Source organism: Pimephales promelas, chromosome 17, assembly GCF_988280905.1.
Source record: "Pimephales promelas chromosome 17, fPimPro1.hap1.1, whole genome shotgun sequence".
In the NCBI taxonomy this organism is placed as follows: domain Eukaryota; kingdom Metazoa; phylum Chordata; class Actinopteri; order Cypriniformes; family Leuciscidae; genus Pimephales; species Pimephales promelas.
In genome coordinates this window covers 32,336,492-32,361,850 of record NC_142785.1, presented here as the reverse complement: position 1 = coordinate 32,361,850, position 25,359 = coordinate 32,336,492, and the positions used below count along the sequence as shown (strand labels likewise).

General features: G+C 39.2%; 2 protein-coding genes across 9 annotated transcripts in view; both read left to right on the top strand.

The window, feature by feature from the left end:
* LOC148971547 (uncharacterized) overlaps window positions 1-15,696 on the top strand; it is a 33,851-nt gene extending 18,155 nt beyond the window's left edge. For 5 of the 6 annotated variants that reach the window (XM_089122399.1, XM_089122397.1, XM_089122398.1 and 2 more), the window contains 12 exons: window positions 538-927; window positions 1,012-1,083; window positions 1,201-1,593; window positions 1,720-2,121; window positions 2,220-2,300; window positions 3,261-3,641; window positions 3,724-3,819; window positions 8,581-8,991; window positions 9,503-9,892; window positions 9,977-10,048; window positions 10,166-10,558; window positions 10,685-11,247. In XM_089122399.1, the coding sequence (XP_088978525.1) occupies window positions 538-927; window positions 1,012-1,083; window positions 1,201-1,593; window positions 1,720-2,121; window positions 2,220-2,300; window positions 3,261-3,641; window positions 3,724-3,819; window positions 8,581-8,991; window positions 9,503-9,892; window positions 9,977-10,048; window positions 10,166-10,558; window positions 10,685-11,091 (3,488 nt within the window). In that variant the 3' untranslated portion in view covers window positions 11,092-11,247. Of the gene's footprint in view, window positions 1-537; window positions 928-1,011; window positions 1,084-1,200; window positions 1,594-1,719; window positions 2,122-2,219; window positions 2,301-3,260; window positions 3,642-3,723; window positions 3,820-8,580; window positions 8,992-9,502; window positions 9,893-9,976; window positions 10,049-10,165; window positions 10,559-10,684; window positions 11,248-12,764; window positions 12,885-12,969; window positions 13,155-13,677; window positions 13,839-13,930; window positions 14,177-14,363; window positions 14,527-14,780; window positions 14,884-14,977 lie in introns of those variants that run through there. The other variant, XM_089122400.1, reaches the window with a different exon arrangement.
* Window positions 15,697-19,910: 4,214 nt separating this feature from the next.
* The window catches only part of omc5 (omcin 5), a 33,173-nt gene continuing 27,724 nt past the window's right edge, over window positions 19,911-25,359 (top strand). For 2 of the 3 annotated variants that reach the window (XM_089122401.1, XM_089122402.1), the window contains exons 1-2: window positions 19,911-19,965; window positions 20,052-20,078. In XM_089122401.1, coding sequence (XP_088978527.1) covers window positions 19,923-19,965; window positions 20,052-20,078 — 70 coding nt within the window. In that variant the 5' untranslated portion in view covers window positions 19,911-19,922. Of the gene's footprint in view, window positions 19,966-20,051; window positions 20,079-23,448; window positions 23,787-24,240; window positions 24,631-25,359 lie in introns of those variants that run through there. The other variant, XM_089122404.1, reaches the window with a different exon arrangement.

Below are 25,359 nucleotides of genomic sequence, written 5' to 3'. Positions count from 1 at the left end.
TTTTAGACTAAATAAAAACTGTTTTGGTATATTTTAGCAGCGAAAATATATCTGATGAATCCAAACAAAGATCACAGCCTAGCACATCTCACAGCACCAGTCAAACGTGTTGATTCAGTGTTTTGAGCGAATCGGCTGAGTCAAAGATTCAATGACCCATTCACAAACATCTTTCTCATTCTTGATGAATCGGACGTTCGTTCTGTAGCCTACTCGTGCCCCCAACCCATAGAGAGTGTGTCGCGGCCCACCGGTTGAGAACCACTGCTTTAGGCAATTTGTTCACTAACTAATATTTAAACTAAAAATGTATTTAAAAACATTGTCATATGTAGCCCCTCCTCGGGTGTTGCTCTGTCCCGTTCTACAGTCAGACAGACTTGCCTCACTTTAGCCTGACAGACAGTACACCACTGGTTACAATATAATTGCTCAAAATTATGTAATTAACCATCATAACTGGTCTTACGGTATAAAACTCTTATGCTCTTTAGGATGTAATACATTTTAACAGTACTTTTGCAAACTCCATAACAGTTACTTTCCAAAGAATCAGCAGTGATCCCTGCTACAACTATGAGTCTCTGGATCGTCCCTGGAGAGCCAACAATGAAAGTGGAGATAGCATTTGTGATGAAGGTTTCTCCTGGAATGGCTGGTACCGGCTTTTCTACTATGGAATGGACATCCGGATGTATGAGACCTGTATTAGTACATTCGCCTGTAACACAAAATTTAATCTGAGGCTCTATGGTCCTCACCCTCAGATAGAGGATGGAGTGGTGATCAGGGATGTTTGTGCAGGGTATTATTGGGGAAGCTGCTGTGATTACCTGACAACCCCCATCAGAGTGAAAGCGTGTCCAGGCAATTACTATGTCTATGAACTTGTGAATCCACAAATATGGTGTTCAGGATACTGCACAGGTACTGTGATTTTCTCATTTATTTCAGTATTTCATACCATTTTGTAAATGGTTTCTGTCATGTCATGAATTTCCCTCTTTTTAGATGTCAGCACTATTTCAAAGGCGGTTTCCACTGTGAGTCCAGATATATTCACTGGATCCACCATCAACTTAAGTAAGTTGCAATTTTACAGTACAGTATAGATGGTCATTTTTATGCACAAACATTTCCACTATTTCACAGTCGCATTGTGTTTGTTTGTTTTGGTCTCATCATCTCTCACTCTAACAGATTATGACCCGTGTAATAACTACAACACACTCGACAACTACTGGAGAAGCACACTCAATTACGGGTATATATATGGACACATAATTGATCATGATGACACTCGTGTAGAATGGGACGGCTGGTATCGACTCTTCATTGATGGATCAAGTGCTCAGATGCCTGAGTGGTGTTTTTATTACATGTCATGTGGAGGTTATAGTTCTCTGTATCTTGGTGATTCTCATCCTCGGCTAGAAGATGGAGTTGTTACTCGTGAAGTTTACGGCTCCCGTTATGAACAGTGCAGTCGCTACAGATCCAACCCAATCCAAGTCAAAGCTTGTCCTGGAAATTATTATGTCTACAAATTTACCAGACCAACTCTTTCAATCCCAGCTCCTGTATATTGTGCAGGTATATTCATTATTCTTTATATCTGACATGCTCGTCATGAATTGTATTGGTTTATATTCATATTATTAATGTGAATATATTTAATCTGCAATATATAATGCTCTCTTTCCGTTTGTTCCTTAATAGTGCCTTTCTCCACCCCAAGTGTCGACCCCTGCTACAACTATACCAGTCTGGATGAGCCTTGGAGATCCACAGACAACTATTACTATAATAACTATAACTACTATCACATGTGTGATTATAATGTGGTGTGGAATGGCTGGTACAGGATGTTCAACAATGGTGAAAATGCTCAGATGCCAGAATCATGTGTAAATCAGTACATGTGTGGCACTGATAATCCACTGTCACTCAACGGCACTCACCCACAGCTGGAGGATGGAGTGGTCACCCGTCAGGTCTGTGTCTCCTCATGGGGTGACTGCTGTTCTTACACATCCCATCCTATAAGAGTCAAAGCCTGTCCAGGAAATTACTACGTTTATGAGTTTGTCAAGCCAATGGTTTGTGGAGCTTACTGTGTTGGTGAGCACTTACTCATGTGATCTTCAGCCATTTACTTACATGGATTTTGTTTGAATTAAAATTAAATTATTGTTAATATAAAATGTTCCTAATACCAGATGCCCCAAACCAGTCCATCTTACCAACATCAGAGACGATCCCATCCATAGGATCCATTACTCCACCAATCACAACCACTGGTAAATATTGTCTTGCTTCCTTCATAAACTCTCTTGAGCATCTTTTTGGACATGTATTTTTATTAAACATGATCTCTTGAAATGTTCCTGTTAATCACATTAAGTAAATTCATAGCTAAATTAATTTCTGCAGAAAATATTTACAAAAATCATATTAGTGAAAAGCAATTCAGCTCACAAATGATTATGCAATTCAAACTCTCTATATTTGAATGTAAATAGAAGGTATTTTTAGACAAAGTGAAGAACTAAAACTTTGTTAACACTGAAATCCAAACCACCAGTGTTTCTCAAACTCAGTTCATAACCCCTGTCTGCATACACCTACCATTAGAAAGAGGGAAATTACTGCATTTACAGACAGATATTTATATATTATTATATCTGGATTATATTCGTCTAAAATAACCAAAAAAAACATAGTAAGTGATATTGATACAAAGAACAACAATATACTATAAAACTGTATGAATGTATAAAAGGCTATCATATATATATATATATATATCCTTTATTCATTCATACAGTTTCATAGTATATTGTTGTTCTTTGCTATAATGTAATAATAATATAAATACATAAATAAATAATAATATAATGTAATTGTATAATGTCACTTGAAAAAATCTTTTTTAATGGGGGCACGTTCAGTTCTAAAATTAAGACGTTTTAATTTTGAAAGAACAAACAAAATTATCGTTTTCAATCAACAGTGTGTAGACTCAAAGGGACTCAAATTTGGCTGTTTTTATCTCGTTTTGTCAGCTAGATGAGAGATGTTCTGAAAGCTTTCGACAAATTGTCTACAGACTCAACTTAAAATGCAAATGAAACAGTGAGCTTAAGTAAACAGTGTAAACTGTTTAATGACTTAACCATTACAAAAAAAAAATACACATCAAAAAACATTTATTTATTCATTCCTCAAAATATATATTTTTAATATTTCCTTGACAACAGCTCCCCCTGTTGACCCCTGCTACAACTACAATATCCTGGATGATTCATGGAGAGCCACCAACAATCAACATTCCTCTCAGATAATGTGTGACGCTGCGGTCAGCTGGAACGGCTGGTACCGTCTCTTCATTCAGGGTCAGAGCGTTCAGATGCCGGACACATGTGTTGATGAGTATAGTTGTGGCACTCATGCTCCTCTGTGGCTGAACGGAGGACATCCAACAGTTGAGGATGGAGTGGTCACTCGAGATGTCTGCGGTCACTGGAGCAATAACTGCTGCTATTTCCAATCCAATCCCATTAAAGTCAAAGCCTGTCCAGGAGATTATTATGTCTATGAGTTTGTGAGGCCAACTGCCTGCCATTTGTCATACTGTGCTGGTAAATAAATTTACATGTGCCCTTCGTTTATGAAAGAGATAATAATTGTTTATTTGAATCTAATATTTATAATTCATTTCAGATTCAAGCAACATAAACACTACTACCACTGTCATGCCAGAGACAACCACAACCGAAACTACAACAACTGAAACTACAACTATGGACAATACAACGGGTAATATAATATATTAAGCGAAAATCTGGAGGATTATTGTTTGGCATGAGCAAATCAGATCCATGTTATAAGTTTGTGATGCATGTAAATAATTTGAAATAATTGACTAGGCCATTTAGGCAATTATATTATCAGTCATTAAATTGAGGCCACAGGAAATTAAAACTGAGCAAATATAGCTCCTGTATTATGAGATATATTTGCACAGCTTTGATTTCCGGTGGCCTCAATTTAATATGACTGATAATAAAATTGCCTAAATGGCCTAACAAATTCTTCTAAATTATTTTCATCACACAGAGATTGCAAATGTTATGATGGGATAGTGATCCAGGAAAGTTTTCTTAATGTAAATAGAACGTTCTCTTAAAGGGATACTCCACTGGCTTTTCATAGTAAACTATGTTATTCCCTTAACTAAGACGAGTTGATGCATACCTCTCTCGTCTCAGTGCGTGCACGGCGCGCGAGTCGCTTTGATCGCACTTAACTAGCCCAGTTCATTCAATACGGGCCAAGAAGAGAAGCGATCAAATACCTCCACGTTTTCACCATTTAAAGTCAGCCTCATCCAGGAAGAGGTTCTCATGAGGTCTGGCCATCTCGCCCAACTGTAATGAAAATGTGAAAGTGCACATGTGTTCAGAACAACAGTCACATCAGGTAGCACAGTATTGTCCAGAAGTAATGTAGGCTACTGAGCAACACAGTATGTCCACTAACTGTACTGTGAACATGGATGCATACTTACTTGCACATACTCGTAACGTAGGTCTTTAGGTCACGCAGAGTTCCACTCAAAGGGAACCCTATAGACCTGTTTCATCCGCATCTTTTGGCGCCGGAGAACTCTTGTCTGTTGTGGCCAAGCTGACATCAATACTCTCAAAGTTGACATTATCAGCAATGACTTTATCTCTTCTCCTCTCCCTTGTTGGCCTGCTCCTCTCCCTTGTTGGCCTCCTCCTCTCCCTTGTTGGCCTTCTCCTCTCCCTTGTTGACCTCCTCCTCTCCCTTGTTGGCCTGCTCCTCTCCCTTGTTGACCTCCCCCTCTCCCTTGTTGACCTCCTCCTCTCCCTTGTTGGCCTCCTCCTCTCCCTTGTTGACCTCCTCCTCTCCCTTGTTGGCCTGCTCCTCTCCCTTGTTGACCTCCTCCTCTCCCTTGTTGGCCTTCTCCTCTCCCTTGTTGGCCTTCTCATCTCCCTTGTTGGCCCTCTCCTCTCCCTTGTTGACCTCCTCCTCTCCCTTGTTGACCTCCTCCTCTCCCTTGTTGACCTCCTCCTCTCCCTTGTTGGCCTCCTCCTCTCCCTTGTTGACCTCCTCCTCTCCCTTGTTGGCCTTCTCCTCTCCCTTGTTGACCTCCTCCTCTCCCTTGTTGGCCTCCTCCTCTCCCTTGTTGACCTCCTCCTCTCCCTTGTTGGCCTTCTCCTCTCCCTTGTTGGCCTTCTCCTCTCCCTTGTTGGCCTCCTCCTCTCCCTTGTTGACCTCCTCCTCTCCCTTGTTGGCCTCCTCCTCTCCCTTGTTGACCTCCTCCTCTCCCTTGTTGGCCTGCTCCTCTCCCTTGTTGACCTCCTCCTCTCCCTTGTTGGCCTTCTCCTCTCCCTTGTTGGCCTTCTCATCTCCCTTGTTGGCCCTCTCCTCTCCCTTGTTGGCCCTCTCCTCTCCCTTGTTGGCCTTCTCCTCTCCCTTGTTGGCCTTCTCCTCTCCCTTGTTGGCCTGCTCCTCTCCCTTGTTGGCCTGCTCCTCTCCCTTGTTGACCTCCTCCTCTCCCTTGTTGGTCTTCTCCTCTCCCTTGTTGGCCTTCTCCTCTCCCTTGTTGGCCTTCTCCTCTCTCTTGTTGGCCTTCTCCTCTCCCTTGTTGGCCTTCTCCTCTCCCTTGTTGGCCTCCTCATCTCCCTTGTTGGCCTTCTCCTCTCCCTTGTTGGCCTCCTCCTCTCCCTTGTTGGCCTTCTCCTCTCCCTTGTTGGCCTGCTCCTCTCCCTTGTTGGCCTTCTCCTCTCCCTTGTTGGCCTCCTCCTCTCCCTTGTTGGCCTCCTCCTCTCCCTTGTTGGCCTTCTCCTCTCCCTTGTTGGCCTGCTCCTCTCCCTTGTTGGCCTCCTCCTCTCCCTTGAGGTCCCTTCAGTGGTGGCTAAAAGTCAAGGGGTTTTCCCAGAGGGGAAATCTGTTCCGTATAGTCAGGGATACACGCAGATGCCTTTGTTCCCTAGTAATTTGGAAGAAACCTTGGATACTGTCCCAAGGACCAGTGTTAGGAGCATCATGTCGCCGAAAAACCGTATCGACAGATGCCTCCCTTACTGGTTGGGGCGCGGTCATGGACGGCCGCTTTGCCAGGGGTCTGTGGCAGGACCCATTATCGTTCTTGGCATATAAATTGCCTAGAGATGTTGGCTGTGTTCAGGGCTTTGAGGAGCTTCCTTCCAGACATCAAGGGTCATCATGTCTTGATACGTTCGGATAATACATCAGTGGTGGCCTATCTGAACCGACAGGGGGGACTCAGATTGTGCCTTCTGTCCAGACTGACACATCATATAATTTTATTGTCTCAAGGGAAAATATAATCCATCAGAGCAATATATATGCCGGGGGTTCAGAATCAGGGAGCAGACATCCTGTCGAGGCAGGAGCTGGGGCCCGGGGAATGGTGACTTCATCCAGATGTGGTGAAGTTGATATGGGAGAGGTTTGGACCAATGGAAGTGGATCTATTTGTGTCTCGAGAGATGTCCCACTGGCCACTTTGGTTCTCCCTTTCACATCCAGCCCCACTGGGGTTGGATGCCATGGTACAGCCTTGGCCAAGGCTTCGCCTCCACGCTTTTCCCCCAATCGCTCTGCTTCCGGGAGTCCTGGAGAGGGTCCGTCAGGAGGGCATCAATCTTCTTCTGATAGCCCCGTTCTGGCCGGCTCGAGTATGGTTCTCAGACTTAGTGTCACTCCTGATAGATCAACCGTGGCAGATTCCTCGAAGGAGGGATATTTTGTCTCAAGCGGAGGGCACAATATTCCCCCATCGCCTGTAGCTGTGGAAGCTATGGGTCTGCCCCTGAGGGGGCTCAGTACTTAGAAGCTGGATTATCAGTAGGAGTAGTTGAAACCATGCGTAGCTTTAGGGCTCCATCCACCAGGAGATTGTATGGCCTTTAGTGGAATGTGTTCTCTAATTGGTGTCGAGAACATGATGTAGATCCAGTCAACTGCCAGGTAGCTTCAGTTCTGGAATTTCTTCAAGACCGCTTCTCGGCGGGTCTCTCCCCTTCCACTTTAAAAGTATACGTGGCTGCCATTGCGGCTTTCCATGCACCTTTAAACAATGGGCCTTTGGGGAGGCATCGGCTGCTCATACGGGTTCTCCGTGGTACTTGGAGAATGAGACCAACAGCTGGGTCCAGGGTTCCTGCCTGGGTGTCCTGACCACTGTTCCTGCAGTGGTCCTCGAAGGGTTATCCCTGGCCCCCTTTGAACCACTTCAGTCGGCTTCACCGAAGGTATTGACTTTTAAAACGTTTTTTCTCTCAGCTATTACCTCTATTAAAAGAGTAGGAGATCTCCAAGCATGGGCAGTGACACCAGCCTGTTTGGAGTTTGCCCCTGGCGGAGTAAAGGCCATTTTACACCCTAAGTCTGGTTACGTGCCGAAGGTGCTCTCTAATGTGGCTCAGTCTACAGTTCTTCAAGCTTTTCATCCTCCACAACATGTGTCGGCAGAAGAGGAAAGCTCTTTCCTCTTCCTGGAAGAGGACCTCTCAAGGTAAACTCTTAAAGCTCCATTTGCTTTGTCCTGTCAGAGATTTAGAGGTTTACCTTAAGAGGTCGGACCAACTTCTAGTGTGTTTTGGATCACCTAGGAAGGGACTACCTGCTTCGAAGCAGACTATTAGCAATTGGATAGTTCAGGCTATTACGTTACCCTATGGGGTGCATGATTTACCTTCCCCCTTGGCTGTTAGGTCTCACTCTACCAGAGGTATAGCATTCTCTTGGGACCTTCATGTAGGAGTCCCCATTCATGAGATCTGTGAGGCAGCCGGGTGGGCTTAGTACGCCTGGCGCACACGTGCTTTCGTCCTAGCTGAGTGCCTATATCAGTTTCACTCTGGGACAGGCCTATTTGGTGCGTGGCCTAGTGTGGGCATTCGTTCCCCAAAGTGTTGATTCTCAGCGCAGTGTTGAGTTCCCTCGAAAGGGAATGTCTCGGGTTATAACTAACCCTTGTTCCCTGAGAAGGGAATAAGACACTGCGTTGTTCAGCCATGCCCCTCGAGGCCTTAGAGCGTCTTGCTTTATCACGAAGCTGGTATGTGTTGTGCCAGCGTTGCTTTTATGCTTATGTCATGACTCAGCACCAATCAAGATTGGATTATTTTCATTCATACTTCAGAGGTGCACACTAAAGGAGTGTCCCCAAAGTGTCTATTCTCGACACAGTGTCTTGTTACCTTCTCAGGGAACAAGGGTTATAGTCATAACCCGAGACGTTTTATTTGCAAATCTCATTTTATTTATTTGTGAATTTGATATATTTGTGTGAATCTCTTTACATTTATTTGTGGATCATAAACTATTTATTTGGAATAATGCAACGATCCTACGAAAAAATCCATGTGGATTTAAAGGAAACACTTGGTGTGAGTTTTTAATTCATCCTCATTTCACCATGCCAATATCTCCTCTTTCATACAGACACGGATGTTAGATGTTTACCTGAACTCTTGTGTTTGTCACCTCAGTGAATGAGTCTTTTTTTTTTTCTCTCAGAACCCACAACTGATCCATGCTATGACTATATCATTGTTGATGAATCCTGGAGAGACATACGGCAAAGCCCATTTCAGAACTATGGATTTGATGACACTCTTGTTGAATGGAGCGGCTGGTATCGGCTGTATCTGAATGGAGAAAGTGCCCAGATGTCTGAGTGGGGTGTGAGTTTTGTGGGATGTGGTGGACAAACTGCACTGTCTCTCAGCGGTTCTCATCCAACACTTGAGGATGGAGTGGTGACCCGTGGAGTCGTGGGGACTTATTGGTGTTATTGGGGGGAGTCTTACAATTATTGTGGCTCCTACAGTTCCTCATCCATCCGAGTCAAAGCCTGTCCAGGAGATTTTTACGTCTATGAGTTTGTCAAACCCGTCATATCAGCCCCCCAGCCTATGTACTGTGCAGGTACAATATTCAATCTTATCTTTTGGATTTTTCTATGTCATGATAAAGTGTAAATGCTCTAACTATTAGATAATTTAACACACATCTTTTGTATTATGAAATAAGTATGTTTTAGAATCAGTGGTGTGCAGTTCATTAGCCATTCTGTATAGTTGGTTATGTTACTAATCAATAGCATCTAGATCTCTTTGTTACACAATTTCTCAAATCACACTTTAGCTGATTTGTTCAATAGTTAATATTTAAACTAAAAATGTATTTGAAAACATTATGATAATACTCCACAGTCCTCTTGTCATATGTAGCCCCTCCTCAGGTGTTGCTCTGTCCCGTTCTACAGGGTTCTGTCAGACAGACTTGCCCCACTTTATCCTGACAGACAGTACACCACTGGTTACAATATAATTGCTCAAAATGTAATTAACCATCATAACTGGTCTTATGGTGTAAAACTCTTATGCTCTTTTGGATGTAATAAATTTTAACAGTACTTTTGCAAACTCCATGACAGTTGCTTTCCAAAGCATCAGCAGTGATCCCTGCTACAACTATGAGTCTCTGGATCGTCCCTGGAGAGCCAACAATGAAAGTGGAAATTACATTTGTGATGAAGGTTTCTCCTGGAATGGCTGGTACCGGCTTTTCTACAATGGAATGGACATCCGGATGTATGAGACCTGTTTTAGTTCATACAGCTGTAACACATACATCAATCTCAGGCTCTTTAGTCCTCACCCTCAGATAGAGGATGGAGTGGTGATCAGGGTGATCTGTGGATCGTCTTATTGGGGAAGCTGCTGTGATTACATGACAACCCCCATCAGAGTGAAAGCGTGTCCAGGCAATTACTATGTCTATGAACTTGTAAATCCAAAACTTGGGTGTACAGGATACTGCACAGGTACTGTGATTTTCTCATTTATTTCAGTATTTCAAACCATTTTGTAAATGATTTCTGTCATGACATGAATTTCCCTCTTTTTAGATGTCAGCACTATTTCACAGGCGGTTTCCACTGTGAGTCCAGATATATTCACTGGATCCACCATCAACTTGAGTAAGTTGCAATTTTGCAGTACAGTATAGATGGTAATTTTTATGCACAAACATTTTCACTATTACACAGTCGCATTGTGTTTGTTTGTTTTGGTCTCATCATCTCTTGCTCTAATAGATTATGACCCGTGTAATAACTACAACACACTCGACAACCACTGGAGAAGCACACTCAATTACTGGTCTACTTATGGATACATATCTGATCATGATGACACTCGTGTAGAATGGGACGGCTGGTATCGACTCTTCATTGATGGATCAAGTGCTCAGATGCCTGAGTGGTGTATGTCTTACATGGCATGTGGAGGTTATATTTCTCTGTATCTTGGTGACTCTCATCCTCGGCTAGAAGATGGAGTTGTAACTCGTGAAGTTTACGGCTCCCGTTATGATCAGTGCAGTCACTACAGATCCAACCCAATCCAAGTCAAAGCTTGTCCTGGAAATTATTATGTTTACAAATTTATCAGACCAACTCTTTCAATCCCAGCTCCTGTATATTGTGCAGGTATATTCATTCATCTTTATATCTGACATGCTTATCATGAATTGTATTGATTTATATTCATATTATTAATTTGAATAGATTTAATCGGAAATATATAATGCCCTCTTTCTCCTTTTTCCCTAATAGTGTCTTTCTCCACCCCAAGTGTCGACCCCTGCTACAACTATACCAGTCTGGATGAGCCTTGGAGATCCACAGACAACTATTACAACTACGGCATGTGTGATTATAATGTGGAGTGGAATGGCTGGTACAGGATGTTCAACAATGGTGAAAATGCTCAAATGGCAGAATCATGTGTAAATCAGGGCATGTGTGGCACTTATAATCCACTGACGCTCAACGGCGCTCACCCACAGCTGGAGGATGGAGTGGTCACCCGTCAGGTCTGTCTCTCCATATCGAGTGGCTGCTGTTCTTACAAATCCCATCCTATAAGAGTCAAAGCCTGTCCAGGAAATTACTATGTTTATGAGTTTGTCAAGCCAGTGGTTTGTGGAGCTTACTGTGTTGGTGAGCACTTACTCATATGATCTTCAGCCATTTACTTTTCTGGAATTTGTTTGAATTAAATTGAAATGATTGTTGATTGTTGTTGTTAATATAAAATCCATCTCATCAACAACAGAGACGATCCCATCCATAGGATCCATTACTCCACCAATCACAAACACTGGTAAAGTATTGTCCCAGATAGCAAACTGACATTGAATCAACATGGAAATATGACATCGAAACAACGTTGATCTGACATTTTTTGCTCATCGAATTAACGTTGAACCAACGTCAGACGCGTCATTCTTTCAAAACTAACAGAAAATTAACTTGAAATCAACGTGGTTTCAACGTCATGAAAGCAAACCAATTTTCGATTTTCATTTAGCTTTGAAGAATGCAGCGTCCGACGTTGGTTCAACGTTAATTCGATAAGTAAAACAATTCCAGATCAACGTTGTTTCGATGTCATGAGAAACGTCGTTTCCACGTTGATTCAATGTCAGTTTGCTGTCTGAGGTCTTGCTTCCTTCATAAACTCTCTTGAGCATATTTTTAGACATGTATTTTTAATAAACATGATCTTTTGAAATGTTCCTGTTAATCACATTAAGTAAATTCATAGCTAAATTAATTTCTGCAGAAAATATTTACAAAAATCACATTAGTAAAAAGCAATACAGCTCACAAATGATTATGCAATTCAAACTCTCTATATTTAAATGTAAACAGAAGGTATTTTTTAGACAAAGTGAAGTACTAAAACTTTGTTAACGGAGAACTCCGGCGCAAAATGAACCATTGGTCTAATAACACATTGGTACATAGGCTATAGTCAACCATTCTCTGAGATTTGTTTTCATGATAATCGAATGTAAAGAGTTTTATCTCTAAAAACTGTTTAGCTTATAATGCTAGTATATGGGGCATAGAGTAATGAAAATAAAAATCGCCGGTTAATACCACTAACAAGGCTCAAAATAGCCCAACAATTACACGGTTACGGTAGCATAATGAGGGAACTGTATGAACCGCGTTCGGGGATCGACTTATCGAGTCTGTTTTTCAAAGATGGCTCCTGTCTGTATACACGAAGTGAACTGTCTTTATATCGTATCTTCTTATATTACAGTCTGCGGTGCGGTAAGTCAAAAGCACATTTCAGCACAGATTATTTTGTGATTTTTGTCACCAGTGTAACTAAAAATGCAGGTAGCTGAACTAACCTGAAAGCTGACCTTTAGAGAAAGTAGCAGGGTGGGGTTGTCGGGTACATACATAGGATTCAAGTTTTGTTTTGTTTTTTGTCCTCTATGTTACGGTTACTGTTTTTAGAGTGAGAAACTGATTCAGAAATGATTCAGAGGATGAATGAGCTTTCTGAATGATTCACAATCATGATCTGATATTGATTTAATGTTTAACTGATTTTCTAAATTAATAGAAAAGAATGACAATTTAAAAACATGATTAATTCACAAATCAGCTAGCTCTTAATAGACTATGGTTTTAATAGTTATGATTAAAAAAAAATCAGCACGACCATTATTTTTTATAATGATTTTTAATATTTTATTTGGATTTGCTTTTATTTGGAAATCCAAAACATATCACCACCCCCGTCTGGCAATTTATTTCTTAGGAACTCAAGGGGTAATAATTAATTGTTTGCTATAATGCTATAATTATTTGATCTATCTTTTCCTCTTAGATGTGAGAGATCGCTGTTCTGAACTCAGCTGCTCTGAGGATGAATGGTGTGGGAAGAAAAATGGTGTTTATGGCTGTTTATGTAACGAAGACCATCACAGACCACAACCTGACTCTTTTGGTTGGTATCATTTAACATTTTTTTTTTTTCGGCATTAGTTTTGACATTTCCTCAATGACAATATTTTGTGTTTTAATCCCCTCAGATTTCTCAGAAACCTGTGAAAGCAGCTCTGGCTCCATATCTGTGTCTCGCTGTCAGCTCTTTGAGGCTGGTTTTCCAGCTGATGTCTTACACCTCAATGATCCCGACTGCAAAGGAACGGTCCGGAACGGCCGAGTGGAATTCCTCTTTGATAATGATGAACACAAGTGTGGAACAAATCTTGTGGTAGGTTTAACTGTGTATAATCTATTCAATACACCATCTAAATATTTGTAGTGTCTGATAGGACCAACAGAGTTTGATCTGACCCCTTGGGGAATCTCTTGGAGACTTTGAGAAGTGTCTAGAGCGGTCTGTAAAGATATTGAATCTGTAACAACAAAATAAAGGGCCCAAACAAACCTCCCTATAGACTTGTCAAAGTCTGAAAGAGATCCAGAGGGGAAGGGTTCACATCATAATGCCAGAAAACACATTGAAACTTCTGCCCACATTTTCCACCATTAATTTGTAGCCCAGCTTGATCTCATGTGACTAATACATTTTGGGCTTTGTATATTTTAATGATATGCATAATGTTGAGTTATCAAAAAAAGTTTCTATTTATAAATAGAATGTAGCTACTTTTCTTTCTTTTTTTAGTTATTTCAAAGAAAAGACTGCTGTTGTACAAACACTGCTGCCTTTTTAAAAATACCTTGAATTCAGTTTAGGCTAAATTAGAGAATGTTATATTTGTTGTCCACAGGCTAACGGCACCCACTTCATCTATAACAACTTTATTGTGGGGACACCGAGATCAGAAGGTCTAATCATCAGCAGACAGAAAATCCTGCAGCTTAATTTCAGCTGTGCTTATCCTCAATCACAAACACTTTCCATGAATGTGGAAATCAATCCACTGGGAAGGTGAGAGTCAAATACAGATTCTGGAATTTTCAGAATTTTACCCATGACAAAAAAAAGTGGTTTTAACACAGATCTATCCATTATTTCGACAGCATGGTGAACAAGACTCTTCCCGCTGGTGAAGGCAGATATCAGGTCTGGATGATCCCATATGAGGATGATGAGTTTACCCGGCCCTTCACTGGTCGAGTGGATGCAGAGCTCGACCAGGAGATGCATGTGGAAGTTCGTGTTGAGGGGGTCGACAGCCGCCAGTTCGCCCTGGTGATGGACACGTGTTGGGCTACACCTGTGAATGATCCCGATTACAGCCTCCGCTGGGATCTCATCCTTTCAGAGTAAAGCAGGACTTCTTTCTATTCTTTTTAGCCTATAGCCTTAACTAATATTTCAATAAATTATAATCATATACTTTTAAGGATTGCGTTACATGCTTTGTCTTTCAGTATTTCAGAACTAAAGCATGAGATCATCTGAAACAGTTAATACAAAACTGAAAGAATCTGTGATTATTGATATTCTCAGGTGTCCGAATCCAGATGACGACACAGTGGATCTGCTGCAGAACGGCGTCTCGACATCCAGCCGTTTCTCCTTCAGGATGTTCATCTTCACTGCAAACTCCACTAGGCTTTATCTGCACTGTGCTGTTCACCTTTGCCTTCTGTCAAGCAATCGCTGCTCAACGGTGAGTATTGAGTAATTTACATCTGTCCCTCATAATTAATGTAATGATTTTTTTTAGGAATTTGCTATTGATCAATTCCTGTCGATCAGAGAAATATCTCTCTAAATGTCCATGATGCTGAGGTTTAATGTTCAAGGCTGAAATGCTTGTTTTTTCTGCCCTCTTCTGGAGACTCTGTGCACTCTTTTATCGTGTTTGTTCAGTGATATTTAACAGAGATTCACACAGCTGGATTTTGCTCTTTTCTCTATTAGGACTGTGGCTCTGGACACCAGCGGAGAGAGCGCAGGTCTCTGGACTTCCATGACAGTGCTTCCATATCCATGGGTCCTCTGGTGTTGTCTGAAGCGAACACAGGTGAACATCTCATTTATTTCAGTCATTCAGTAAATAAAGGTTTATGTAAATACAATCATATTTCACTACATTTCATTATATCCCCTGTCCACAGATAAGTGGGTCCCAGAACAAGTGAAGGTATCTGAGGCTTCTTGTGTGTGTGGTTCTCTGATGCTGATACTTGTTCCTCTGATGAGTGTCCTCACACACTTTTAGTTTAGCACCACAACAATTTACATTCATATTTTTCAATGACATTTTAACTGGACACACTGGTTTGGGGTTTGCAAATGTTATTTTATGTAGGATAATATTTTTTTTAATAATTTGCATTAATTGTTACAACATTAATACATCAAAACTGTCTTATGTTACTGAATGAAATGTCGACCAGGATGAGCTTTAGGACTGTTGGGGGTGTTGATGGACTCAGTCTACTCCATCTATGTTTTGATTCCGATCCAGATTTTTTCTTTGACAAAAACGTGATTTTCTCAGGTTTTGTTTAAAATGCAAAGTTTCTTAAAGTTTCTTCTTCTTAAAGCAGAGGGTATGTTCTTTCCTTATATATATTGCATGTTCAGTCATTCATGCAAAAAAATATTCTTCATTTGAGTTTATTTGACATAAAAAGTAATGCAACCGTGCTACGAATTCTTTGTCAAGGGTAACACAATAAAGTTGCATTCATTTATTTCTATTGTGGTCTTTGAGTTTAGAGAGTGATAATCATTTATTTTCTTTAAAAACGTATTTTATCCATGCAAATATTATAAGGCATGAATGAAAATGGTCTTAATGATCCAAAAGGTAAATGAGGAAATAAATAAATAAATTTATGGTTGGCCTTCCTTTTGTAATGTTCTTCTTTCAGTAAAAGTATAAGAATATTTAATAATCACAGTGCTATCTTTTTACTGCTATCTTTACAATCATTTTACTTCCTTTCTATTGTGATGTCATGAGAAGCGTCTGTCTATTTTACATTTAATTTTAAAGGCTTTGAATAATTTTACAGTTAAATTGTTATTTCCAGAAAGCAAGATGGGGTGAAGTTCAAAAAAAGGTATTTTATTGTACTATTTATTTTTAGTTTTTTAGTTATAGAAGGTGGAGAGAAGGTGAAATTGAAGAGCTTGTAGGACAGAGCGCAAGTTCACATTCAAGCATTGCTCTGACTCTGTGCTCGATTGAGAGCTTTAAATAGGTTTATCATTAAAATGCCTTCTTTCTGGCTCATACGTTTCCTCAGTAATGTTTTGCTGGGTTAAGTGCTTTAAATTGGAATAAATAAAATAGATTAAGGAATAAATAAAGGCATTATATTTGCATTATATTGCATACTTACATTATAATGCAAAGCTCTTAATTATGTAAATATAGTGTTCAATAATATTTTAAAGTTAAAGTTTATTAGGACTGAACATTTATACACATAAGAAAACGTCAGCTTTGTCCTTAATTCATCCAGACTATAAAGCTCTTAAATTCTCCTTTAGTTTCCCCCAATGAAAAGTTGCCATAGTTATCACAAGGTTGCTATAGTTACACGGCAGCTTTACTGTTTTTTCATGCCATGATACAGTACTCTCTCATTTATCCTATAGTGTTACTATATGGGACCAATCCTCCCAGACAAGTCAAACTCATTATATCATTCATTATACAAAACAGGCACTGAAAACAATGGATCAGAAACCAACTATGTGGCACCACCGTTTGATTGTAAAGAAATATAAGCTTTTAAATTTTGATAGCTTTATTAAGTAAAACACTGGCTGAAACAAAACCAAACATGTGGCCGCTGAGTCAGTTGTGTTGTGTGAGTAATGTATTGTCTATGCTAGATGCCTGCTTGTGCTGTTGTGTTGTTACATGATGTGCTGTTTTGTGTAATGTGGTCACGGTTATGTGATTGTGTGATGATTGTGTAACTCACACTATGTAGTTATATATATATGGATTATCTTTTTAGAAAGGCCTGACCAGGGACTGGGGTTGCAAATTAACCTTTTGGCTAGAAACCTTTTATAAACCCTAACAGTCAAAATAATTAATTGGTTTGAGTTAACACAGTCTCATCCCAAAAAGTCATATAACTGACGTTTTGGGACGTATTTTGACCATACGTCAATATCCGCCTTTTTAGGGCCCCCTTAAACGTCGGTAGATGGCGATCCCGGGCCGTCATACAACTGACGCTTTACCTTTAACGTCAGTTAGGTGACGGGTTAGGTTTAGGGTTAGGTTTAGGTCTGGGGTAGAGTTAGGATCCCATAACCTCATCTACCGACGCTTAAGGGGGCCCTAAAAAGGCGAATATTGACGTATGGTCAAAAGACGTCCCAAAACGTCAGTTATATGACGTCTTGGGGTGAGACCGGGTTGTTTGAGTAGGACAAACTTAAATTCAATGAATTAGTTCAGTCAAATTAATTTTTATGAGTATTTAGCACTTTCTTTTTCTTTCAAGTTCACAGAAGTGATATATTTTAAGTAAACTGAAATATTTCAATGTTTTGAGTTTGATGAAATTATTTATTTTAATTTAGACGAACTTAAGTTTAACTGAAATGGCTGGGATACTTCCCAGTATGCTTTTTGTGTGTGTGTGTGTGTGTGTAAGATTAATGTTAAGTGTGAGATTTAGTAGTGATTAATGTTTTGTTATGCTAATTTAGAAGAATTTCTGTTAATGTTGGCTTTAGGATAGTTACCATCATGGTGACAAATGGTGCATTCAGCTTGATTTGAGAGCAAATTATCCCTTTATACTATTAAGCTCATACTGCAAGTACTTCTGTGCTTGTAAGTGCGTATAACATACTGTTTCTAATATGTTAGCATTTACTACGTCAGCAGATTAGCTTTTAAAGCTAACAAAGTTTATACTATTAAAAATTGTTTGTGATCTGCCAACTTATTCGGGTTTACAGTGTACTTCATAGATTTAAGTTATAGTAACTAATTAGTACTATTAACTTTATTTACCCAAGTTATCTTAACAATAAGTTATTGAGTTACTTGAAAACAAATCAAATATTTTTTTATGCTTAAATTGTTTGAGTTAATAAACTTAAATGACTTAAGGCAATCGGTTTCCTCAAACGGTTTGAGTTGAACTAACTCATCAGGTTTTACAATAATGTGTGCTGCGTTGTCCCTGACAAATGAGATATTTTATTATTTATTTATTTTTTAAAAGCATGGAATCCGGAGTTTAAGGTCAAGGCAAAGAAAAAACCAAGCCCTTCATTACCATGGTTTTATGGTTTCTATGGCAACAACAGCAATACTACTAATAAACTATGGTATTTGTAATGAAACATATCTTACACTTTATAAAGGTGACTTGTTTGCCCTTATTTTAACCAATATTTAATGTAACGCTAATAATAGTAACATTAACATCAAATAACTGTCATATTTCTACATCTTTAGTAGCTGCATGGTCATTTATAAGTGGGTCTGTATGTGTATTAAAAAGCTTGTAATTATGTTGTGTACAGTTGTGTATGGAGCTTATTTGTACCACAGAGCAACTTGTGGTTCAGCCCGTATATCCCGTATCCCATAACAGGTTTTTAAATGTATCAGATTTACATTTGCTTATTTTTATTGCACATCTATTTACCCACAAAAGCTTATGATGAACGTTTGGTTCTAATTAGTATTGATAAAATGATAATCAGAATTTGAGAATTTTCTAACCAGAGTTTGTTTATCTCTATAACACGTTTATACATGAGGTTTTGAGTTTCACTGAGAGCCAGTATACGATCAGCTCTTAATAATCTTCAGGTTTCTTATCATGTTTGGACTTGATAAGAATCATTCATTGTCATTCATTTGAGAATCGTTCATCATTCATGCAGATGACAGTAAACCTCAATGTCAGGTTAGGAAATACACAGTACTTCTCATGAGATGCTCATACTTTACTGTAGTTCAGAAGATGAAATATTTGTATATTAGTGCCAGATTTAGTGAATTTAAATTCATAATACATTAACTAATCTTCATTTATTCATCTTCTCACAAGCTTCTCATGATCTCTATTTTGACAAGGGAGTATGTCAATTACACAATAATGTCATGACTAATCAAACATTACCGTTCAATTCTTTACCATAAACTCTTGACATACAAAGCATTGCACATTTGATAACTAAGATGAGCCAAATAAACATGGTGAGACATCTAGTTATATAATATGTGTAAATGTATATGTCACTGATGTACATTTACAGAAGGGACATACTGTTATATTAGGACACATTAGTGTGTCACATAAGCCAAGGCTTTTTTAAAGGACAATGAAGTCTTTGTGTATTGTGCAAGAGTGTAATTGTTGCTCCTCCAGTAAACGTTTTAATTCCTTAAATTCTTTAAGAACAAAGGCCTGTTGCTCGTCTAATGAAGGGTGTTGTGAATGCGAACAATATATAAAACATGTTACGTATATGACGTTCTCATTTAGGAAAGGACTAGCATTTGTCTGTTTAACCTGATTTTATGAATCCTCTGTAAATCAAGCTCGGTGATTAGGATTTGTTGCTGTTTCTCGTTGTTCTTTCCTTGATTGTCGATACCCACATATTAGATTCACATCTATGTGAACAAAAAGTGAAAAAAATGTCTTTGTGAATGCAGGTGTGCACAAGGAAACAATGAGTTCAAAAAACAAATCTCTTGATGTCAAATGAAAAATTAAAAACTGGTTTTCAGCTATTCTTGCGAAATTACACCTATAGTTCCAGTAAATATCCACCTACAGGTATATAAGACACTGATGAGATTGTGAGATCTGCAGTTCAGCATCACTGTGTTGAACTACTGAAGAGAGAATCTCACAGACCTCAGGTAAAGTTACTTCTGTTTTATCCCATTGGGCTCTAATGAGTTTGACTGTTTCTTATTTAAGTATTTGCGTATATGTTATAGTTATTTTACAAATGTGCACAACAAATAAAGAATAAAATACAACAACATATAAGAAGCATATTTCATGTGTGTGTGTGTGTGTGTGTGCGTGTGCACAGGTGCTGTTCGTCACAATGAGGTTTCTGATCTCACTGTGTGTGTTGCTCTTGATAAATGGTGAGTGTTTTATAATTCATCATATAAACTTTCTGTTTTTTTTTTTCCACAAATAAACAATTATGCTTATATTGTATATTTAACAGGTAAAATAACCAATGGACAAACAACAGGTACAATCATTCTTTCACTTCATCCAATCTTCAATTCATACTTTGTTTTTCATTACAAATGTTGAAATAAATGTAGTAGAAATAATTCATATGAAACAGTTTTCCTATTGATTTAAAACCTTCTCATATTTTAGCACTTGATTTTCACAGGAGACTCCAAAAGAAATGAAAAACAATTTATTCGGAGTCACATGAGATTATTACCAAAAATTTTTTTTATATAACTATATATATATATAACTCTCTCTCTCTCTCTCTCTCTCTCTCTCTCTCTCTCTCTCTCTATATATATATATATATATATATATATATATATATATATAACTATATATATATATAACTATATATATATATATATATATATATATATATATATAGTTATATAGTTATATAGTTATATATATGTAGTGTATTAAATTGGATACAAAATAAATATATTTGTTAACTTGATTTATTTAATATACACTGCGGTTCTATTGTAATACATGATTTGAGACAAAACCCCCAAGCCAGACACAATGTGTTTGAAATTTCACAAATCTCAAACACTTGCCTGCTTTGCGTTCAGTCATTATATCGAAACAAATCCCTCGCAACACACTCATGTCATTCCATCCAAATGCATTAAAGGAGTTCACTTTTAAAAAAACGTTTGCTGATAATTTACTCACCCCCATGTCATCCAAGATGTCTTTCTTTCTTTCTTTCTTTCTTTCTTTCTTTCTTTCTTTCTTTCTTTCTTTCTTTCTTTCTTTCTTTCTTTCTTTCTTTCTTTCTGTCTTTCTTTCTTTCTTTCTTTCTTTCTTTCTTTCTTTCTTTCTTTCTTTTTTCTTTCTTTCTTTCTTTCTTTCTTTCTTTCTTTCTTTCTTTCTTTCTTTCTTTCTTTCTTTCTTTCTTTCTTTCTTTCTTTCTTTCTTTCTTTCTTTCTTTCTTTCTTAATGCTAATCTGCAATGTAAGAAACAATCTGGGCTGTGTTTCCCAAAAGCAACATTAGCAAACTATAGTGGCAAGTTCAGCTGTTGCCAACACAATTCAGTGTTTCCTGAAACCACAGTTCCAACGAACATTCGCAAACAACATTGCAAAGTTGTATGGTTGGAATTAAAGCCCTTGACACATGGTTTGAAGCACAGTTTCTTACTGGTATAACATTTAGAAAGAGATCAATAATGAACTAAATAAGCAAGCTAACATGCAGTATGATCTGTATCTTTATACAAATTTCATTCTACTTCCTTTAGTTTGTCAAGAGAATGAAAGCGCCATTTTTGAAGTATGTGCATGTGCTCTAGTTAGCTGGGGGACCCCAGAGTATGACGTAAGAGGGATCACATGATTGAGTAGTCAGACATCTAGAGAAAATCACAGTCACAAAATCACTGTCACAGGTCCGCGGTTGGGGCTTATAGTCCGTAATGGTCTGCATCCCATGCCATAGGCTCCGAGTATCTCTGCTGTCGCTGAATGTGACAGTCTCTGAGTACTCTTGGAGGACTATGATGTTATTGTATGTGGCAGCCTAAACATATTCCAGTCAGTGGTGCCAAAAACAGTCCCGAAGAGCCTCAGATGACCCTTCCAGGCAGACTTGTATCTGTTTTTGAACTGGAATTTGGAATCTGGAATCAGAATTTGGCGAGAACATGGATCCATCATGCCTTGTTCCCACTGTGCAGGCTGGTGGTGGTGGTGTAATGGTGTGGGGGATGTTTTCTTGGGACACTTTAGGCCCCTTAGTGCCAATTGGGCATCGTTTAAATGCCACAGCCCATCTGAGCATTGTTTCTGAACATGTCCATCCCTTTATGGTCACCATGGCATGTACCCATGGCCGTGGGAACTAGGGGTGCTGAGGGTGCTGCAGCACCCCCTGGCGACAGCTGTTTCACTACATTGAAATTTAATATGACGTGACTTTAAATAACTTTGTTTTTCAGCATGTTTTTTAAGAACACCTTCTACCTTTATAAAACGACTCTAACGATTATTTCATTTCCATATGTTGTCGAATAGTTGTATAGAAATTAATATAGGCTGCCTATCATAAGGCAAAAGTCGATCTCGCATAGAGTGAGTGACATGACACTGGTTGAGGTCCAGCATCTCAAAATTGATTTGACACTCATTTTATGCATGTGAAAAAACTAAATATAGATGTCTTGATTAAAGCATTCTTTGGCATTAAGGGCTGTTCACAAAGAACGAGTTTTTCCATTACCCTCTGCTACTGTTCCAATGATTTTCACTGTGAACGCACACGCAACTGTTGCGCTCGCGTCTCGCGAATGAAACCTCATTCTCAAAACGCGGCACTCAAGTTAAAAATAAGTTCAACAAAAATGCACCTCGAGACCTTGCATTCCCGCAAATTCGCCTGTATGTGCTGTAATGGTAGTTAATGTAATGGTAAAGTGGTACAACATTAGACTAACGTGCAAGAGTTTCTGAGTTCTAATTCCACACTCGCATAGTCATTTTTCCCAGACTCATTAAAACCGATTATGTTTATCAGTTGTTGTCAAGCAGGGACATGACAAAATGTTTGAATGCATTTTACTTTGTGGTTTCACCGGTACGAATAGAGATTTCTCCGCAACTGATCAAGCTCGTGTCCGTGTGAAGATGTTCCTTGTGGCAGCGCGAGCCACAAGAGAACACTTTATCAGCACTGAGTCAACGAGTACTTTGATCACTTGATTTAAAAAAACAACACATTTCAGCGTGCTATTTCTCCTCTTATTTAACAAATGAATGTTCTGCTAGACTAGTTAACCGGATATGTTTTATTTATTTGTATTGGTACATCCGTGCCGCGAGATGTTTAAAAGTGATGGGGACAAATCGACCCTGGCAAAAAGTGGTGGGGAAATTCCCAAATAATAATTATTAATAATTATGATAGTAATAAAACGTGTTTCTGGTTTGTTTTTTTGTTTGTTTTTTTGTGTCAAAATATATACAAGCCACGCCCATTAAGCCCCGCCCCCAGCACCCCCATGATAAAATATGTTCCCACGGCCATGCATGTACCCATCCTCTGATGGCTACATCCAGCAGACAAGTGGGTGAAAACAAATGTACAGTTCCTTTACACTCAATTAAGATAAATGTGGCTGTTCTTTTTTTTAATTAGTGAGAGAGGGGTATAAAATATAGGTTTGGTCAGTTTATTTAATAATCCATTTTCAGTCTAACATCCCAATATTTCCTCTTTCACACAGATGTTAGATGTTTACCTGTACTGTTGTTGTCAACAGACTGACGAAGTGAACTGTCGTTTTTCTTTATTCTTTCAGAACCTTCAACTTCCATCTCTGATCCATGCTATGATTATAACACTCTTGATGAATCCTGGAGAAACATACGGGAAAGCCCACATCAGCACTCTGGACATGATGACACTCTTGTTGAATGGAGCGGCTGGTATCGGCTGTATCTGAATGGAGAAAGTGCCCAGATGTCTGAGTGGTGTGTGAATTTTGTGAGATGTGGAGGTCAAACTGGACTGTCTCTCAACGGTTCTCATCCAACACTTGAGGATGGAGTGGTGACCCGTGAAGTCTTGGGGACTAATTATTGGGGGTATTCCAATCAGTGTGGCGCCTTCAGTTCCTCATCCATCCGAGTCAAAGCCTGTCCAGGAGATTATTACGTCTATGAATTGGTCAAACCCATCATATCATCCCCCCAGCCTATGTACTGTGCAGGTACAATATTCAATCTTATCTTTAGGATTTTTGTTATGATTTTTTATTTCAGTATTAAGAGTAAATGCTCTATTCGATCATTTAACATGTATATTTTGTTTTATGAGATAAGTATGTTTTAACTAGTTAGAATCAGTGGTGTGCAGTTCATTATCCATTCTGTATAGTAGGTTATGTTACTGATGAATAGCATCTAGATCTCTTTGTTACACGATTCCTCAAATCACACTTTAGGCGATTTGTTCAATAATTAATATTTAAACGGTATATGAAAACATTGTAGTATTACTCTAGTCTACAGTCCTCTTGTGCCTATCTGAAGGTTGTTGTTGTTTTTTTGCTACTGTAGACTTGCCCCACTTTGAGCTTGAAAGTACACTACTTGTTTGAATATGATTGCTAGTTAGTATATACTTATACACAGTATATAATACTTTTGCAAACTCCATGACAGTTGCTTTCCAAAGCATCAGCAGTGATCCCTGCTACAACTATGAGTCTCTGGATCGTCCCTGGAGAGCCAACAATGAAAGTGGAGATACCATTTGTGATGAAAGTTTCTCCTGGAATGGCTGGTACCGGCTTTTCTACTATGGAATGGACATCCGGATGTCAGAGACCTGCGTTAGTTCATACAGCTGTAACACATACTATAATCTGTGGCTCAGTGATCCTCACCCTCAGATAGAGGATGGAGTGGTGATCAGGGAGGTCTGTGGAGGGTCTTATTCGGGAGGCTGCTGTGAACACAAGTTTAAACCCATCAGAGTGAAAGCGTGTCCAGGCAATTACTATGTCTATGAACTTGTGAATCAACAAATACGGTGTACAGGATACTGCACAGGTACTGTGATTTTCTCATTTATTTAAGCCTATTAAACCTTTTAAAGGTCCCGTATTATGCCCCTTTTCACAAGATGTAAAATAAGTCTCTGATGTCCCCAGAATGTGTATGTGAAATTTCAGCTCAAAATACCCAACAGATCATTTTTTACAGCATGTTTAAATTGTCATTTTTGGGGCTCAGAAAAATGCGCTGTTTTAGTGTGTCTTTTAAATGCAAATAATCTGCTGCTGCTGGCACAAGGGGGCGGAGCTTCATGAGCTCGCGCTCAGTCTCTCATAGAGCATCACAGTCCCGCCCACAGCCCGAGAGAGCGCTGGTGCCGGAAGTAAATTTCCCATTCATTTCTCCCATTGACATTTTGTAAAATCCATATCTTAAGAGTATTAGAGCATGTCTGAGGATAACCAGCTACGGCTGAACTCATAAGCATACAACATATACTAATTTCAAGTGAAAAAACGAAGAGAAAATCCAAAAAAAGTCGCGGGTACAAGCCTGTGTACATATTTTCATTTCCGAGCAAAGGAACTACTCCTCCCATTAACCATCGCGCCTCACTAAAGTTGACTGAAGCCACTATGAAAGAGCCTTTTGAGTGACTTCCAAATCTGACGACGGCCACGTGAACTTTTTCCTCCAGTGAATTTTATATAGTGAATGTGCAGGGAAACTCCTTTTCCTCGATTTACTGAAGCAAAGGCATTTGCAGCTGCACATGCTAACACA